The sequence below is a fragment of the Lynx canadensis genome, chromosome F2 (assembly GCF_007474595.2).
Source record: "Lynx canadensis isolate LIC74 chromosome F2, mLynCan4.pri.v2, whole genome shotgun sequence".
NCBI classification, from domain to species: Eukaryota; Metazoa; Chordata; class Mammalia; order Carnivora; family Felidae; genus Lynx; species Lynx canadensis.
Genome location: NC_044320.2, coordinates 1,039,890 through 1,059,134, shown reverse-complemented (window position 1 = coordinate 1,059,134; position 19,245 = coordinate 1,039,890). Strand labels below are relative to the sequence as shown.

General features: G+C 63.9%; 2 protein-coding genes across 2 annotated transcripts; one reads left to right on the top strand and one right to left on the bottom strand.

The window, feature by feature from the left end:
- Positions 1–406: 406 nt before the first annotated feature.
- On the bottom strand, positions 407–14,305 carry EEF1D (eukaryotic translation elongation factor 1 delta). Its single transcript, XM_030303908.1, is given in 10 exon segments — positions 407–502; positions 619–803; positions 806–812; positions 983–1,079; positions 1,081–1,199; positions 1,334–1,434; positions 1,512–1,611; positions 4,670–4,741; positions 5,092–5,212; positions 14,198–14,305. Coding segments are annotated over 9 exon segments (837 nt in total). The 5' UTR covers positions 5,209–5,212; positions 14,198–14,305; the 3' UTR covers positions 407–463.
- Positions 14,306–14,902: 597 nt separating this feature from the next.
- On the top strand, positions 14,903–18,913 carry TIGD5 (tigger transposable element derived 5). The gene is given in 14 exon segments (XM_030304108.1): positions 14,903–14,935; positions 14,937–14,972; positions 14,975–15,034; positions 15,036–15,065; positions 15,067–15,160; positions 15,163–15,407; positions 15,410–15,604; positions 15,606–15,651; positions 15,654–15,686; positions 15,689–15,853; positions 15,856–16,188; positions 16,191–16,462; positions 16,464–16,550; positions 16,553–18,913. Coding segments are annotated over 14 exon segments (1,770 nt in total). The 5' UTR covers positions 14,903–14,917; the 3' UTR covers positions 16,709–18,913.
- The last annotated feature ends 332 nt before the right edge of the window (positions 18,914–19,245 follow it).

Genomic DNA, 19,245 nt, shown 5'->3' with positions numbered 1-19,245 from the left:
GGGCAGGCGGGGTTCAGTCACACACCAAAATGCGGCAGAGACGGGGCACCTGGGTGACTCAGGTTGGTCAAGTGTCCAACTTTTGATGTCAGCTCAGGTCGTGATCTATCAGTTCTTGGGTTTGGACTCCATGCTGACAGCACGGAACCTGATTGGGATTCTCTGCCTCCCTCTGTCCCTCCCCTACTCAGCCCCACTCACGCAAAATAAATACACTTGAAAAAACAAAAAGAATGCCGTGGAGAAACCGAGGAGGGGGAGGACGGCACTGGCGCCGTGGGTTCCTGGTGTAGGGGCCTGGGTGGGACACGACCGAGGTGCGGGCCACGTCTGAGGCCTGGGGTGTGGCAGTGCTGCTCCCTGAATGTGCCCACCCACCGGGCCCAGACCAGGACAGGAGCCAGAGTGGAATCTCCGTCTTTAATGGCTGAGGGCCCCACACCCCACGGCTGGAGGCTGGGGCTCAGATCTTGTTGAAAGCAGCAATGTCCACACTCTGCACCTGAGGAGGAGGAGGAGGGAGGCCCGTGGTCAAGTGGGGCCTTGGTTCCCGAAGACCCACCCACCCACTCCAGCACCCTGCCAGGCCAGGGGTTCCCTTGGGGGCCTGCCACTCACGTGCTCCTCGAACTTGGTGATCTCCTCCTCCAGCAGGTCCGTCCCCCCCTTGTCGTCCTCTACCACACACTGAATCTGCAGCTTGCGGATGCCATAGCCCACGGGCACCAGCTTGGAGCCCCCCCAGGTCAGCCCGTCTAACTGGATGGAGCGCACGCAGGCCTCCAGCTGGGCCATGTCTGTCCGTCATCCCACTGGGAGATCAAGGGGTGGAGAGGCTGGGTCAGGAGCCTGCAGACCCAGGGAGTGCCCCTCCCCTCACCGGCCCCTGCCCTCGCCCCCCAGGGCACAGAGGGCACGCAGCTGAGCCCACCGGGAGCCCGGGGCAGGGCCAGGGGCAGAGGCCGGGGGCGGGGTCACTCACAGGCTTGACGTCCAAGAGGATGGAAGATTTGGCCACCAGCGCGGGCCGCCCCGCCTTCTTCTCCGCGTACTGCCGCAGCCTCTCCTCACGCAGCGGGCTGCCTCCTGTCCTCCTCGTCATCGCTGCCAAACAGGTCGATGGCATCGTCCTCGTCATCCTCTGCGGCGGTGGCCGCCTTGCCGGCAGGGGGCTCCACTTGGCGCATAGGGGACACGTGCTGCCGTGGGAGAGGGAGGCTGAGGGCCCCGCCCCGGGGGCCCCAGCTCTGCACCCTGGTTAAGAGGCTGTGGCGGGGAGGGGGACAGGAACACCCCCCACCCCCTCCCCAAAGGGCCCGAGACGGGCGCGCACCTGGGGCTGTGGGGCTGCAGCCCGGTGGGTGGGTGAGCTCTTCTCCAGTGCGCTCAGCCGGGCCTCCAGCTTGGAGACGGCCTGCTGCAGACCTTGCACCACTGCAGGAGCAAAGGGGCCGCTGGTCAGACGGCGGGGACTGGGTGCGGTGCCCCACCCGTTAGGCCCAGGGCCTCACCGCCTCGCAGGCTCTGATTCTCCACTTCTAGGCTGGCGATCCGGATGGCGAGCTCACTGTGATCTCCGCCCGGCCCGCTGGAGGCCCCAGGGCCTGAGCTCTGCAAGGCAGGGGGAGAGTGAGACTCTGCACCCCTGCCTGCTTCCAGGGTTCCCCCCAGTCACAGCCACTGAGAATCAGGGCCCCGAGAAAGGTGGGAAAACTGCTGGACGCTAGGAAGCAGCTCCTGTCAGCCCACTAGGTCCACCCGTGACACTGCACCCGAGGGTGGGAGGAGGCCCTGTAAGCAGGAGAGCAGTGAGCGACGTCCTTGGCCAAGCGGAAGGCACGGGGCCCAGGGCAGCCCCAGCACGGAGTTACTGCGGGGCCCACAGCCACGGTCGGGTGGGAGGAAGCTCCCGGTGCGGCCTGGGCCACACAGCAGGGCCCGGCAGCGCAGCTGGGAACTGGAAGCAGGCTGGGAGGGCAGCTGAGGAGCAGTGGGAGTCAGGAGAGCTTGTTGCAGGGGGCGCCCCACTCCGCACGTAGTACCCTGCCTCCCCCAGGCCACGCACCTGCCACTTGGCTCACCAAGCCTGCCCTTGAAAGGCTTGAGTGACCCGGGGCCCCATCCTGCCTGCCAGCCTCCCTGGTTCCTCCCTGACTGGGAATCCCTATCACCCAACTCCAGCGGTGCCACCCAGGGAGCCCCTCAGCACAGCGCCGCAGTCCACGCCCGAGTTACACACCCTGATAGAATGGTCTAGGAGGACGGAGTGTACCTGCCCTTCCCTGAGGGCCGCTGTCCCTACCCTCCCTCCCTGTGTCCAATTATGAAGACCTGGGACCCGGAGCCCACCTGCCAAGCAGCCACAGAACCAGCCCCGTGGCTTCCTCCTCTGTTCTGTGTACCCCGGAGCCCAGACAAGCTAAAAACCCCCAGGAAGTACAGGCAGACAGGTGCCTGGCTTCCTTGCCCCAGGATCGGAGAGCAGTGCTACCCGTTGTGACCCAGCAGCTCCCTTGTCTGGCTCCTAGTAGAGCTGGCCAAAGGTGAAATGGGATGCTGCTACGCAGCTGGGTCAGAGCACTGGAACCAGGAGTGGCTGGCACCACTCCCCTCCTTTCAGCTCAACGTGCGTGTCCACACCCAACCCCCCCCCCCCACCTCCCTGCCAAAGGAGACCCGTGCTGGACTCGCCCGACCCTTGGCTGCGGCCACATGGCCTCCTCTCCACCTGTTTCCCCAGCACCCCAGCTTGCAATGCCGTTCTCACTAGGATTTTCCCAAAAGTTTCCATCAGATAGGGATGAAATCCAGACCTTCCTGTTCCCTCGAGGCCCTGGACCATCCTCCTCCTGTTCACCAGGAGTCTAGGCCCCCCCGCCCCAACCCCAGCCTCAATAAGGCAGACCCAAGGCTACCCTAATCCTAGCCTGTGACGGTGGGTCACGAGGAGCCAGCCACGTAGTAGCCTCAGAGGACAGTGCCACATGCCAGGGGTTTGGAATCCAGACCTTTCCCTAACCCATCTCCGACCCTGTCCCTGGCAGCATGCACGGTTCCCAGGAACCCCTTGGTTCTAAAGGCCCATTGTTGCTGAGCCCTATCGAGCCCAAACCCAAGCGTTGGGGCTGAGTCAGCAAGGTCTTCCCGTTCCATTAGCATTGAACGATACTCCTCCGAATTTCCGTGCGCTCTCAGAACAGGGGCTTTTGTTTGGGAACTGGGTCTTTATGGTGCTAATCCAGTTTACAACACAAGTCGGGAGAGTGCCCGAATTCTGACTGGTGTTCTTATAAAACGAAGTTGGATACAGACGCACAAAAAACAATGTAAGGAAAAGGAAAACCAGGAGAGGCCTCAGAACCTACACCACACCTTGACTTTGGACTTCTAGCCTGCAGACTGAGAAAGGAATCCATTTAAGCTCTTGGGCTCTGATGCTTTGGCCTCCAGCGGTGCCACCTCCGGCACACAGGGGCTCCCCCAAGCCCTCCCAGCGGGCCCACATGGTTCCCCAAGACCCGGAGCCAGAGGGCGACCCCAACACATCCAGGCCCCTTGAGGGCCAGAGGGGGGGCTCCTGTGGCCCAGAAACCTCAGCGCCACTGGGCACCCTGGCCTTCTGGGGGCTGGCACCCCACGCACCTGGCGCCAGCTCCTCCCCACGGCTGCTGGCCCAAGCAGGGACCCTCCCCCCACAGCTGTCCGCCTATGGCCCAAGAGCCAGTACAGCCAAAGCAGCTGGGCAGGCGGGGGTGCCCACGTAGTCGTCCCCAAGCCTGTAAGAAGGTGACCTAAATGGCAAAAAGACTTTGCACGTGATGAAGCGGAGGCTCCGGAGATGGGGGAAATCCTCCTGGATTATGTGGGTGGGCTCAGCGTCGTCACCAGGCCCCGTGTACCCAAGAGGCAGAGGAGAAGGAAACGTAACAGAAACAGCATCAATCAGGACTCTCTGATGGCCAGAAGCCACAGGCCAAGGAATGTGGGCGGCTTCTCAAATTGGAAAAGCCAAGGAAAGGATTCTCTCTGAAGTCTCTAGGAGCAGAACTCTGCTTGATCCTCGACCTCAAGGACAGGACACCATGTGTCCTAGAGAGAGGACAAGGTCTCGACTTCGCTAAGAAGGCAGAGCAGCGGGGTCTGTCTCCTCCTGGGGAGGTCTGCCCAGCCAGGCTGGGGACCAAGCTAAACACGGACCTGCTTTCCTCTCTTGTGACCCAATCTGGGACCCGGGGCCAACGCAGCTGGACGGCCCTCTCTGGGCCTCAAATTTTATCATTTGGACTCCCATCCTGTGAACCCATCTCTCCAGGGAGGCAAGGCCTAGGAAGCAAGAGAAAAAGGCCTCTTCCCACTCCTCACCACACGGAAGTGCAGAGCAGGGAGGGGGAAAAAAGGCAAAGAAAGGGGGATGGAGACAACGCAAAAGGCAGCGTGAGGGCAGCTGGGAGTCCTGGGTGACCACCGGGCAGCAGCACGGATGCCATCGGCTCCGGGGGCAGTCTGAGTCACCGAAGCCCGCTGGGGCGGGAACGCTGTGCTGGACGCCCCGCCCCCACTTGCTCCTAAGGCCCAAATGATCGCAGCGGTACCGGGGTACTGGGGCGGCGGGGAGGCGTGCAGCCAGGCCGGAGGGCAGCAGTGCCGATGCGGGCCTGCAGGTACTCACCCCAGCCAGGGATTTCTGGATGTTCTCTCTGGCTCTGGCAATGTCACGGAGGATCACACTGGCACCGTTCTCCTATAGACAGTGCAGAAAGAACCGCTTTTTTCTTTTCATTAGAACAATTTTAGCGGAAAAGAAGGAACGAACCCTTCCAGACAGCAAGAGCTGCACAGAACCGAAGGCTCAGTGGGATGGCAAGGAGCTATGACAACGGCCCCGAGGCCCACACCCCGTCCTGATGGGCACCGGTGTGCCTGCTGGTCTGACACGGCGGAGGTGCCCCGTCCCATCTCGAGCAGATCCGGGGACGCACCCGCAAAGACCCCACCACCAGCGCCTGGAGCAGAGCCGCTGGGGCCGAACGTGCCTCTGCCCCCCCACCCCATGCTGGCACAGTCCCCCGGTGCCCCGAGGGCAGCCCCCACCTGGCGCGAGGAGCCAGCCACGGGCCCGTTCATCCGCTCATAGAACTGCCTCTCTGCATCATCGTATTTGAACTTGTCGAACCAGATCTTCTCGTGCGCCAGGAAGTTTGTAGCCATTTTCCTGTTGGGAAGGGAAGGCGAGACTGAGACAGCCTGGCTGGGAGGAGAGGTACGTGCCCTAAGGCCCCAGGCCTGGCATGCGTGAGTGCCCCACAACGGCCCAGACACCAAGGGTGCAAGGTGACGAGGGGTCCAGGTCGGAGCACAGGTGCCTCGGCACTGCCCGAACCAAGTCTGTAACCCGCCCCCCCCCCCCCCACAACTCCCGGCTCCCGCCCCTTTGGTTCTCAAAGTGAGGTGAGGAGCCCCTGGGGGTCCCCGGGGTCCTCCCTGTCCAACTACACGTTTGTGCAAGGCACAATTATGTCCATCAGACAATACACACCAACAGACTGAATGCAGAAGAAAGTGTGACAAACCGGGTGCCTCCTGGTTAAACAAGCCACTAAGATTTGCAAAAATGTCGAATAAGGCCGCTCTGCTCACTGAATTTTTTTGTCTTGGGAACACTGCTGCTCGTAGGAACGAGTCGTTATGTAAACGCGTGATCGACTTCTTATTCAACGACTGAAGAACTACCCGCGTTTCTATTTTAATTGCTAACGTGACAAAAATCAACAGCACACAAACCGTGTGAGGTCCAGAGACCTGGAAGTTTGAGAACGGCTGCTCTAGAGCGGGAGCCGCACGGCTGTGCCCACCGCCCTCCACCTGGCACGGCCCCTCCTGTTCCTGAGCAACGGTGACAGAAACGGACCCGATCTCACCAATCCTCTGTGCCAAGGGCCCCAGGCTATCACTGGACCACACCGAGTGCGCCCCTGGTGTCAGGAAAGGAGCCGGGCCCCGTGACTCCTCCTCCCCCCCTACACTGCCATCAGGTGCAGCCAGGCCCTGAACCGTGAACAGTTTTGGCTCCACACTCACCCTAGGCTGCTGATGGGGACGCTCCTGCACACGGGTTCCCACACCCCGCCGCTCACACCGAGCCAACAGGCTGCTGATGGGCATGTGGGGCCCAGGGTGGCACCGCTCCTGGGGCCCGGCCTTCCGCACGGCCACCCATGCCCCAGACCCTCCCGCTGCCGCGCTTGCCCGGCCGCCTGCCTCTCCCCCTGCCCTTCTCCAGATCCTGGCGTCCAGACACCACTGCCGGTGTTGCATGGAACCACCCTGGGGCCGAAGGCAAGTGAGCTCATGCAGTAGGTGTCTCTCAGACATAGGCCACTCGACTGACAACATGCTGGTGTGCCTGAGACACTCGCCTCACCCTGGAGGTGATTATGGAACGGGAGGTAGGGGAGGACAGACAGAAGGGGCAGGAAGGGACGTGCCAGCTCCCATGTCTTCCCCAGCAGGGCTCGGGCCAGAGGCCTTTAACACTGGCCCTGCCCTGCCCTGCGACAGCCAGGGGCACTGGGAGTTGCCCAGCAGAAAGGGGAAACCCTACCCAAGCAGAGTCTGCCCTGTGCTAACCCCGTTCCCTCCCTCGACAGCCCCAAACCTTGTGATCCCCAGAGGTGGCCCTGGAGGCTGCACTGCCCCAGGAACGGAAAGCTACACCTCTGCCCAACCCACTCCTGCATCCAACTTAGCCGGGTCCAGGAGTGCTGGGGAGAGCCGTGCCAGGGCGGGGGGGGTTGGGGAGAAGAGCGCCAGGGCCCCAGCCCAGGGAAGCCGGGCCCGGAACCCAGGCGGCAGGTTTCTCCTACTTGGGTCTCAGGCTGGACATGGTCGGGCCAGACCGGGCACCAGTCGGTGAGCAGGGACGCAGCTTCGAGGCGCCAGGCCACTCGCAGGGCCTCTGCGGCATGATGGCGGCACTCTGCGCTGTCATAGGTGGGTTTTGCTGAGCCAGGGGGCCTCAGCATCTTTGTGCAGGAGATTACCAGTAGGGCAGGGCAGAGCAGGCCTCCCCCGTCAACCCGCCGAGGCCCGACACCGCTTGCTTCCCACGGCGTTTCGGACCTCGCCGGTCTCTGCGGCCCCGCCTGGCCCCCTCAGCCTGGCCAGCTCGCTCCTGCAGGCGCACCTTCCCAGGAGGGTGGCCGTCGAACATGGCCTCGTAGAAACCCCTCTCTGCCGCATCGTACTGGGGCTTCTCCAGCCACACCTCCTGCACCAGCGCCTGCAGACTGCCCAGCGGGGGTTGGCCGTCGGTCAGCGGGCCGGGCTGGCGGGGCGAGAGCCGGATCGGGGGCAGCCGCCTGCTGGCCCGTGTCAGAAGCCCCCTGCCTGCCACTCCCCTCTGCGGCCAACAGCGAGGCCTGCGACCGCTCCACGAACGCCCCGCTCGGCCTGGTCGAAGGACGACTTATTGACCCGATGCCCAGGTCACATGGTGGCAGGCCACCTGGCTTCCGTGGGTGCAGGGGCCTCGGGGACCAGGGCAACCCGCTGGGCCGCCTGGGCAGCCGCATCCGCCAGCCTCTGGCGATAGGAGCTCTCTGCCTGGTCGAACATCGGCTTGTCCAGCACACGTGGTCGGCCGAGAGGCCCACGAGGGCCAGGTCTGCCTGGCCGAACCAGCTCTTTGGTGAGCGCTTCCTTTTCTTCTGCAGAGGCTTCTTTTCCGTAGTGGCTCCTCCTGGGGTCCGCTCCTGCTGCCGCCGTCAGGGGCGTCTGCCTCCTCGGCGTCCTCCACGCCCAGGCCCGTTCACGGCTGGCGCTTCAGCCAGGAGCTGCTGGGTGGCGGGCGGCATCGTGTGGCCATCGTGCTCGTAGAAACGCCTGCTCGGCTTCCCCATACTTCTGCCTTGTCCTCCCAGACGGTCTCCAGGGCACAGGCGCTCTCCCGCTCCTCATCTTCCGCACAGCGTTAAAAAGCAAGCACAAGAAGGCAGTTGCAACAACCGCGGGCCATGGGGATGGCGCCCCGCCCCCCTCCTCAGCCTGACTTCAGGGCTGGCCGGGCCTGGGAGTGCTCCCGGTGGGGGTGCCAGGAAGACACAAGCAAGGACCCGAAGTCAAGTCCACGGGAAGCTCAGTAAAGCAATAAGCAATCACGTGCATGCATGTGCGTACGTATGCGTTTCTTTTAGCCGTAAAGCCAACCTTTCCTAATGCGCCCCAGGCTCTCCAGAGGGGTCTAGAGAACGGTTTCCAAACTTCTTCAACCACAGAAGCCTTCTCCCCTAGAGCCTCACAGGGGGTTGCCAAACGAAATACACACCACACCCAGGTAACTTGACTGATATATAAACAACAAATAACTCTTAGAATAAACACGTCCCACGAATATTTAAGACGTTTACGCTGAAGGGTTATTCGTCGTTCATCTAGGATTTTAACAGGACATCCTTTGACTTTGCTAAATCTGGCCACCTTGCCTGAGGCACTGGTGCTTCCGCTTTCTAGAAGTATGCGCGGCAGTCTCCCAGGCCAGCACCATCACGGCCAGGCCACCACAGGGGACTTTGCCCGTGGCGGCATACCCCTGCCGCAGCCACACCACCGCCTGCAGCAGCGCATGCTCCAAGGGGAGCTGGCAAGGGTCTCAGACAAGGGTTAGTGTCTCGGGGAGCAGCTGGGAGCACAGGGTGGAGGGCCGGCCCTGCAGGGGCCACACTGGGGGAGACACAGGAGGATGCTAGTGACCATCCGGAAGAGAGGGAGCCTGGCGGCTCAGGCAGCAAGTGAGAAGCAGGTTCCGGGTCAGCCACAGCCACCTCTGGGCGCACCCGCAATACAGGAGGGACCACGTGGGAAACTCTGGGCCCCAGGGTCATTAGGGCACCCGCCTCCAGTCACAGAACCATTGATGTGAGGGGCCCCATCCCTAGAACAGAGGGAGGCAGGTGGGGAATGTGTGTCCCATCTGCCACTGTGGACAAACCCTTGCCGAGAACCTCAGCTCTTCAATAGAGGGGGTGTCCATCCAGTCTGGAGACCACAGTCTTCTGAATAGAGGAGTCTGGGCACCACCTGCCACCACCTCTGCAGCCTCTGGCCAGAAACGGCTCAAGCCCAGAAGGCCCAGTAGCCGTCTGCTCTTGAGACGTGCCAGTGGTCTGAGCTCACACTCCACAGGCCTGTTCTAGAGGAATGGCTGTAGCTGGCAGAGATCCTGTCCAGACACAGGCTGGACTCTGGCCCCTGCTCCCGAAAGCAGAAGCGCCCACGCCAGAATGACCAACACCCAGGACCCATCCCAGCTCTGCGGGGTCAGTCAGTAGCCTACGTGGGGAGACGCACCTGCTGGGCCCTGTCTCCAGGAGACCAGGTCTCCAGAGGGAAGGCGGCAAACCTTTCCCGTCACCTGCAGCAGCATCGACATCCCTTTCCTGACACCCCGAAACAAAACTGAAAACCTGATTCTAATGACCCCGTGGGACATGCCGGCTGTGTAAGCCCCGCGTCCACTCAAGACGTGGGGGAAGATTTTCCTTGAACCGTGAAGGGACGTGTTGGGGCCTCTAATGGCACAAGCCACAGGACGGAAGCCCCAGGCCTGGAGAGACCCCTGGGACGCCCCCTTGTGCCTTCCTCCCCAGGCCGGCAGCAGCCCTTACCAAGGCCAGGCTGACAACAGAGGCAGTGGTGAGAGGCGGGGAGCGTGTGCTCAAGAGGCAAGGCATTGTGACATCACCACCGTCCCTGAGGGGGACTGCAGGCCAATCAGGCAGGGCTTGTCCGCCCTTCAAACTTTCTGGCAAACGAGCCCCCAGAGGACCCTCAGCAGAGGGGCCCAGGGCTCAGTTGGTTCAGCCCCTTGAGCTCCACTAGGCTGACGCCCCACTGGTGAAGTCCTGTTGGAACCTACTGGCCTAGAGGCTGTCCTTGTCTCCTGACATCAGATCAGGGCCTGCTCAGAGCTCTGGGGGCCACACCTGGGGGGAGGCGGGGAGAGAACTGCTTCTGAAGATTTCTCAAGAACAAGGGCTGTGGCCTGTGGCAGGGGGTGTCCCCGGTGTCCTCTGCCCAGAGGGGAGGGCCCAGCACGCGGCCCGGCCTGCTCGGGGAGTGCCCCCCACCACAGGCACAACCTGGCTCAACCCAGGGATGCACTGAGACACCCACGCGCTGCCCTGCCTGGCAGGATCAAAGCCCAACGACAGCAAGCCAACTCCTTTGTGTTGCAGACAAGGAAAGTAAGGCCTGGCAGCCTGGCCAAGCCGGGCCCTGCACAGGCGCTGGAATGCCTCGTACGCTGTGGGCCAGGGGCTCCCTGGCTGAGGTGAAGGGAAACACCGGGCACGGGACAGGTGGGTACTTACTTTCCCTCTGGTCTCCTAGGATGGCATGAAGAGAAAGCAGCAAGGTTAGAGGCAGTCAGGGCAGCACAGCGGCGGAAGGTCTTTGCAGAAGGTGCTTGAAAGGTGGCGGGAGGTTTGGCCGAGCAAACTGAAGATGAGCACCAAAGACCCACCACCCAAATCCCCGAAGGCGACCAAGTCCACCCACTCGGGACAGCACCCCCCCACACCCCCGCACCACAAAATGAGCAGTTCCTATGGTTCGCATTAGCTGGACTAGGCAAGCCCATCTGAGCACCGCTCCCACCCGCTCTGCACTCCAGCACAAGCCCTCTGGGGGGAGAGGAGCCAGCACTCAGTGCCCCCACTGCCACGTGCAGCTGTCGAGGGATCCCTACCTGGCCCCGCTGTCGTGCTGCCCTAAGTCCAGGGCTGCTGGACAAGGCACGAGACAACCAGGACCATCCATGGGGCCCAGCAGCCCCAGAGCCCACGCTGGGGCAGGGAGCCGCCACCACTCCACGCTTGAACAAAGACACAAAGGTCCCCACGGTGTGCACAAAAGGACAGGGCTTTTAGTCCCTTCACAGATGGGCCAGAAACACTAAGTGCCCCGCCCCAAATCCGACAGAGGTAGCAGTCCAGGAGCCAAGGAAGCCACACGCAGACGAAGCCATCTCTGAGAAAGCCTGCAGGGCACGGCGGACAGCCCTGCCCGCCCTGCACCGGGAGCGCCCCCAGCTGCTCACTCACCGGAACCCAGAGATCTGCCAGCCAGACCCCTTGGCCCCGGCGTCTGCCCCACACCGCAGCAAGGAGAGCAGCAGCACCAAGTCACTGACAGGGACGCCCAAGGTGCCCGCCGGGTGCGGCAGACACAAGGACACCGGCGCGAGGACAGGGAGCTGCCCCCCAGGAGCACACGGCAGGCCCTGGGCAGTCGACCTGACACATGGCGGTGAGCCGCCCTGCTGGCAGTGAAGCAGGTGTGGTGACAGGCCAACAGCACTCCGGGGACACTTGCTGCAGGACCAGGCAACCGGGTTCTCCTGCCCCCGGCCTCTCCATCTCCCAGGACAGCGGCAGAGTGCCCCCCACCTTTACTGCCTCAATCTCCCCGCTCTCTGAGCGCTCCACGTCCCACGAGGACCTGCTGAACTGAAAACCCCTCTCTCTGGTAGAAAAGCAAATCTGAGTTTAAATGATCCCCGTTGAGAACACGAACATCCGAGCCTCCAGCCAGAGTGGGGACCCTCCTCTCTCTCCCGTGCTCTCTCCACACACACAGCATTGGCTCCGTAACAGTGAAGCATGAGGAACAAGGCCCCAGAACAGCAGAGCGAAGACCCAGGAGGAGGGGGCCCCAGGCGTCCCTGCCCACTGCCATCATCTACTTGCTTGCTCACTGCAGGGCCCAGCTGGGCTGCCCGTGACCAAGACTTAGCCCCTGAGCCTCAGGCAGGCTGAGACCTCGCCCACGGGAGGGGGTACTCAGGGGCCATGCCCCACCTAGCCACCAGGGACCGGGGTGAGGTGAGCCATGTAGGAGAGCTGGTCCTGGCCACAGACGACCCCTCCCCTGCAACCGTCCCAGCACCCCCGTGGAGACGTGCTCCAAAGCACGTGAGCTGGGAAGGCCGTTCTTACAGCGGCCCTGGCAGCGGCCCCCACAGCACACCCCTGGCTGGACGGCCTGGACGGAAGGCGAGGATGTGGCCCCCGGCACTGCGCCCACAAGGTGCCAGGGCCTGTAAGTCTCTTGGGGCCTAGCGGAATGGGGTAGGTTTCTGGGAGGAACTGGCCCCTCACCAGACTCTGCCCTCCAACAATATCTTCCCCTGGACACCACCCCATCACAGCCACACCCCCGGACCAGCCCCCCAGTTGTCCACCCAGAGGGCAAAGGTCTGCGGCCCCTCCAGGGGAAGGGGGAACCCACAGAGGTGAATGGGGGGCGGGGTCTGCAGGCCAGCTCCGTCTTCCTCACGCCAAAGCCTGCCGTACCTGCGACGTCTGAGAGCGCTGTGACACCTGGAACCGTGAGTCACGGGGGGAAGGCACACAGAGGGGTAAATTTACCCAACGGCGCGTCTCCACGTGCACGGGGGTGATGCCACTTGACTCTTGCAGGGGGCACTCCACAGCCCCACATGCTTCCCAACCTGACTCCTGATGTCAGCCCCGCTTAGAAGTACCGGCTTGTCCTGGCAGCAGAAAGGGGGCCCCAAGCCCTCAGATTCCAGGCTCACACCACAGCTACCTTGGTCACCCCGGGGCAGGCTCAACAATGTCCGCGCCTCAGATGCCACAGCCTACCAGATCTGTCTAAACTAACCAGCCGGGCCTATGCCCCCTTCCCTCGGGGTGACCCCAAGGACTGCACGTGCTTCCTCAACCCTTCTGTGCACACGGGCCTCACACAGCTGGAGGACTGAGCGGAGAAGGGAGGCCCCCGAGTCAGGGAGGTGAAGAGCCCGGGATCCGTGTCTCCCTCCATCGCCTGCACGGAGCTTCAATGCCATGCTACCCGCCTGCTTTGACCACATACACGTCACCTGAAAATAGTGTGCAGGGCGGAGGCTCAACAAATACGCTTGCCAGCATTTCCTGCCTGTGGAACCCCAAACTACGACACCAACGCACAACTTGCTGGAGATATTTTTCTGGTCAATCTTCAAACGCGCGCACACGTCCCTGCAAGGACGCTTCTTTCACAGAAACGCTGCTCAAGCACATTTGCCCACTTGTGCTGAACCCTGGCAGCCTCACCCTGCTCCGCAGGGGCAAAGCTGAGGGGGAGGGGGTGGCCCTGCACCAGGATCCTCCAGAGGGCAGTTGTCTCTGGGAGGTAAAAGGCTCTTCCCAGGACTGGCATGAGGCCCAGAACACTGACTGCCCCCATAGAGGTGACAGAAAAAGCCTGCTCCTCAGCTCGGGTGCCAGTCACTCTGCAAGATGACACTTTCTTGGGACATTCACAGGGCAGGGCACAGGAACGCTCGAATCCCATGTGAGCCAGCTCACTGGCGGCTCAGCCAGGCTCAGGGTACCCAGAGAAGGCTGGGGTGTCAGAGCTGCCCATGCAGAAGCGTCCTGAGAGTGTCCCTCCCCGCCCCCGGGCCAAGCCTGAGCCCTCAGAGAAGATACACGCCAGAGTCAATTTGAAGAGGTGTTCCCCTTCTGGCAGGGATCGCCCCAAAGCTTAGCCGGACAAATATCTGTCTTGTTGAAGGGTGGCCCTTCATTCACGCAAGCCTCCACCCCACTCCACTCCTTTGGCCCCCTTCTTCCTTCCAATCACGGTGCCCATTTCTCGGGAAGGCGTCACCCACCCCTTACAGAGACCGCTTCAACGTCGCCTCCTGCCGGGACCCTTATCCAAGTCAGGACTCCCGACCACTCCGAGAACCCTAAGAATTTCTTCTGAGTCACTCAACAGTCACTCAGCAGTCACTCCCTTATTCTTTCCCGCGCTCACGAACCTCAAGGCTCCGCGAGGGCTGGGCCCGAGCCCTGTCCCGCTGGCCCAGAACCGGCGTGCAGCAGGTGCTTAACGGACGCGTGCCCGACAAAAGAAGGGCTACAGGACCGGGACCACCGAGACCGAGGGGCCACACGCGGCCCCCGGCCTCCCGGCCGCCACCTTCCCGCCGGGACCGCAGTCGGGGCCCCGCCGGCCACGTGGCCCGCGCGCCCCGCCCCCCTGCGCCGCCCCTAGCGCCGCGCTCGTCCCACCGTCCCTACGCCGGCACCCCGGCCGCACTAACGCCCGGCCCGGGCGCCCGCCCCGCCCCCGCCCCGGCCCCTCCGCGGCGCGTGCCGCTCCTGCGGGCGCGGGCTGCGGTACTCACGCCAGCCAAGGACGCGGCGACCAAGGAGGAGGGCTCGTGGCGTGCGACGGTGGAGGAAGGGGAGAGTCGCCCCGGGCCGCGCACGGGAAATGAGCAGAGGGATGCACCACGCGCCGCGGCAGGGGAAGCGGCTCCCGCGCACGTCCCGCCTGGCCGTCACAGCCCTCCGCGCGACGCGACGCTCCCCGCGGCTGCAAAGACAGAAGCCAGTGGGAGTCACCACGGGGCTCGCAGTTTCCCAGAGAAGCTGGAGCTAGCAGCCGCGAACAGGACGGCAGCTCGTCCGCACCCCTGCGCTACCGGTGCAGTGGGCTCGCCGGGATGGGGCGGGGCTGCTGAGCCGGCACGCGCCGGACGGCGCGCGGCGACGGCGCGGGGCGGGGCTGGGGCGACGCACGGGGCGGGGCTGGGTGGCCGGGCCAGCGCGCCTGCGCCCCCGGAGCTGGCGAGACAAGGGGAGGGCCCGGCCGGCCCCGCCCCAGCGCCCCGCCCGCGCGGCCGGCCGGGCCGGCGTGTGGCCCCCGCGCCCCCGCCTCCGCTGCCGCCGCAGCCGCCTGTACCCCGCGGGCCCCCCGACCGGCCCAGCCCCGCGCGCGGCCGCCATCCCCTGCCCGGGCGCCCCCGCGCAGCCGCCGCGGCTCCCCGCACCCACCCCCGGGGCTCCCGCCGTGAGGCCGCCGCCCCCCGCGCCCGGGCCGCGGCCCCCGCGTGGCCGTGAAGATGGCCTTCCGCAAGGCCCTACTCCATCAAGGACAAGCTCCAGGCCATCGAGCGGCGTCCAAGGGCGGCGAGCGGCAGGCCAGCGTGTGCCGAGACTTCGGCGTGCCGGGCGGCACAGCTGCGCGGCTGGCTCAAGGATGAGCCCAAGCTTGCGCTGGTTCCCTGGAGCAGCGGGCGGAGAGGTGGGCACGCAGCGCAAGAAGATGCGGCTGGCCAACGAGGAGGAGATCGACCGCGCCGTCTATCGTGGTTCCTGGCGCTGCGCCAGCACGGCGTGCCGCTGTCAGGGCCGCTCATCCAGGCTCAGGCCGAGGCCTTCGCGCGCCAGATCTACGGGCCCGAGTGCACCTTCAAAGCCAGCACGGCTGGTTCTGGCGCCTGGCAGAAGCGCCACGGCATCTCCAGCCAGCGCATCTATGGCGAGGCCGAGCCTCTGGCCGCGGGCCCCGCGCCCGGCCCGCCCGTCAAGCAGGAGCCCGCACAGCCCCCGGCTCCAGCTCCGGCCCCCTGCCCGAGCGGCCTCCGGCCCCGCCGCCCCCCGCCGAGGGCGGCTACGGAGACGAACAGATCTACAACGCGAACGTCACCGGCCTCTACTGGAAGCTGCTTCCGGAGCAGGCCGCGCCCCTGGGCGCGGGAGACCCCGGCGCGGGGGGCTGCGGCCGCCGCTGGCGGGGCGACCGGGTGAACAGTGCTGCTGGCCGCCAACCTGACCGGCAGCCACAAGCTGAAGCCGTGGTCATCGGGCAGCTGCCAGACCCGCCCAGCCTGCGCACCACAACCAGGACAAGTTCCCAGCGTCCTACCGCTACAGCCCGGATGCCTGGCTCAGTCGCCCACTGCTGCGGGGCTGGTTCTTCGAGGAGTTCGTCCCTGGCGTGAGGCGCTACCTGCGCCGCAGCTGCCTGCAGCAGAGGGCTGTGCTGCTGGTGGCCCACCGCCCTGCCCAAGCCCCGCTGCCAGGACGCCCGCCCTGGAGGAGAATGAGGAGGCCCTCAGGCGGTGTCGGCCTGAGCCCCTCAGCTCCCCAGAAGAGCTGCAGACCCCGGATGGTGCCGTGCGGGTGCTGTTCCTGTCCAAGGGCAGCAGCCGGGCACACATCCCTGCTCCCCTGGAGCAGGGAGTGGTGGCCGCCTTCAAGCAGCTGTACAAGCGGGAGCTGTTGAGGCTAGCTGTGTCTTGTGCGGGTGGCTCCCCGTTGGACTTTATGCGCAGCTTCATGCTCAAGGACATGCTGTACCTGGCCGGCCTCTCCTGGGACCTGGTGCAGGCTGCAGCATTGAGCGGTGCTGGCTTCTCGGCTTGCGGGCGGCCTTCGAGCCTCGGCCCAGCGAGGAGTGTGTTGGGCAGCCAGCCGGCCAGGCCGAGGAGGCCGCGGGAGCACAGCCGGTGCTCAGCGACCTCACGCACCTGGCGGCCCTGGCCTACAAGCGCCTGGCGCCCGAGGAAGTGGCCAAGTGGCTGCATCTGGACGATGACGGGGGGCTGCCGGACAGCTGCAGAGAGGAGGCGGGCCCTGGCCGGCCCCCGGTGCTGGCCCCTGCCGCCCCCTCCACCCCCCGCCAGCCTACCCTCTGTCGTGGGGGGTGGAGAGGAGGAGGAGGAGGCCGCGGTGCCCACTGCTGGGGAGGGCGGTGCAGGGGACTAGAGACAGCTCTTCGGTGGCTGGAGAACCAGGACCCCCGGGAGGTGGGGCCACCGAAGCTGGTGCAGCTGCGCTCACTGATCAGCATGGCCCGGAGGCTGGGAGGCATTGGTCCTTCTCCCGCAGTCCCCGAGGACGGGGTGTGACCAAGCCAGCCCAAGTGGCCCCCCAGTGGCTGTTCTCCTGCTGCACTTGGAGGGAGGGGACACACAGTCTTTCCATCTCCTCTCCTCCCCTCCCCAGAGGTGGCCCACCCTATGGCTCAGGGGGTTCCAGGGACCCCAGCACGGGCTGGCTTGGAGGGGCTCTGTTGGTGAAGGGTCGTTCTGCTCACTGGTCCCCCATCTCCTGAGGGAGGAGCTAGAAGAGAGGCCTCGGGCTCATACACCTCCCTGGGCAAGCACACTCGTGGGGTCTGTGGTTCTAGCCAGGGTCCTTGCCGCACACACGACACCACGCACTTAACAGGGCAGCTGTCGGCGTTCCCGCCCCGGCCTTTGAGAGCTGAGATCTTCAGCCCTGTGCCTGTCTGTACCTCTGGCCCTCCTCCCCAGGGGCCCGTCACGTGCCCTGGACGAGGGTCCAGCACTCCTGTCAGTCTGGAGCCCTGGTGCTTTGTGGCTCCCGTGCTACAGCCATGTGATCATCTCCATGGGGAAGCACGCCAGTCAGTTTTGGTGTTTAGCACATTAAGTCCATTTTTACAGATACCCCTCATGGGAGCCAGGGTGGCGTCTCACCCCCCCCCCCCCCAGCCTGGGGCCAGTCTTGGAGATTGGCTCTGTCGGCTGGGAAGGGAGGATGGTGCCCGGCACTCGGGGGGCCGGACGTTCCGGGTGCAGCAGGGAGTGTAGATTTCTGTTCCACTGGGGTTGTTAGTTTTCCTTAGGAAGATTCCATTCCAAAATCACACCTATTCTGTGGGGTTGGCAGCCTTCTAGCCTTTCTGGGCCCGGGTGATTTGACCAATGGCTGAATGAGCTCCCCAGACCAGCCACAGCCCACTCGGTCCCGCCCCAGGGCCCAGAGCCACGCCACCTCCTCGGCACTGGCCTGCGGCACTGACAGCCACACCAGGACAATCCCACAGTGCCTTAGTGCCCTCCAAGCCTTTTCCATCCCTCCAGCACTGCCAGGGGCGTGACGAAGGAGCGGCTTCCCACAGCCCCAGGTCCGAGTGGCCCAGCTGGAGAGAGGGAGGCAAGTGTTGGTGTGTCACTGCCCCGCTCTGGGCTCAGTCCTGCGGGTGGTCTGGGACCCGGAGGCGCCCGGGGCCTTCGGGGACTGTCTGGGAAGCTGCTGCCCAGAGCTCTCGTGGAGGGCAGGGGCTGGGTCTGCGGTCCACACCCCACCGCCGCGTGCTCGCCGGACACTGCGGAGGCTGTAGGCCGGCAGCGTGCTGGTGGGAGGGAGGGGCAATGCACTGGTGAGGGAGCCCCCGGAGCAGCTCCCGAGTCTGAGAACATAAACCGCTCTTGGAGCTGTCCTCAGTCGAGGTGTGTGCGTGTTACATACGTGGGTCTCAAATCCGAGAGCTGAGGGGAGACGTGGAGGATTTGGAAGCTTGACCAGGCAGGGGCCCAGCTGGCACCTCTGCTCGCTCATCTCAAGCCTGCACCCCTAGAGGAGCCGGTGGCCGGCTGTGGCTGGCCCTGGGACTCTAACCCAAGCAGCTGGCACAGGGCTTCAGGAAACCTTCCTTCCACCACCTGATGGCAGCTCAGGGACGTAGGGCTGGGAGCCCATGGGCGCTAGGCAGGGGTGCACCTGGGGCTCCAAGAGTGTCTTCAGGAGAACGGCTGAATACTCAAAGCAGTAAAGGTTATTACTCTTAGGAAGAGGCTGTTGGGCCTGCTTGGGGTGTCTGGAGGGCATGGCAGCGGGCTGCAGAAGGGGGCACTGGGAAGTGGGTGTGTGGGCTCCTATTAAAACCACGCTTAACTTGTGTTTTGGGGGAGAGTTGCCCAACCGAGATGCACGGCCTTGCCCAAGGGGGCTACGTGCTTGGGAAGCGACCCCCAGACATGGAGTGGACTGCAGGTGCAACGTCACCATGTGGGGAGGGGAACGGAGCGCCCGCGAGCTGAGGGGACCAGGGACCCCCGGCCCACGCCTCCACCCAGTGTAGGTCAGGATTGCTATGCGGAGCCCTAGGATGGGCGCTGGGCGCTGCTTGTCCCCAGATAGGGGTGTCCCCTGGTGAAGCTCATCTCCAGAGGTGTGTCCTCGAGGGGACCGTGGGCTTATGGGGTGCACGCAGTCGAGCCTTTTCACGCCCATCCTTGCCGGAGGTGTTCACCCAGTCAGCCCAATGCGCTTTGTAATAAAAGTTCGTGTCAACTTCATATGTATCCCTGTTCTAAAGTCTTCTTTTAATCTATTTTTTTGAATTTGGGGTATATTTTATTTTTTTAAGTAACCTCTACATGAAACACGGGGGCTGAACTCCTAACCCCAAGAAACAAGAGTTTCATTCTGTAGGACTGAGCCAGCCAGGTACCTGTAAACTCTTATTTTATAATTTCGATCCAATACTTAGATCTAGAACACCTCATGATTCAAAAAAGTGAGGAAGACAAAAAAAACTGATGAAAGGAGAGACTAGACCCACCAGTCTCTTGAAAACCTAACTTTAGCCTTGTGGCATAAGCGGGCTTGTGGCCAGCCAATGATCAGGCTGCCG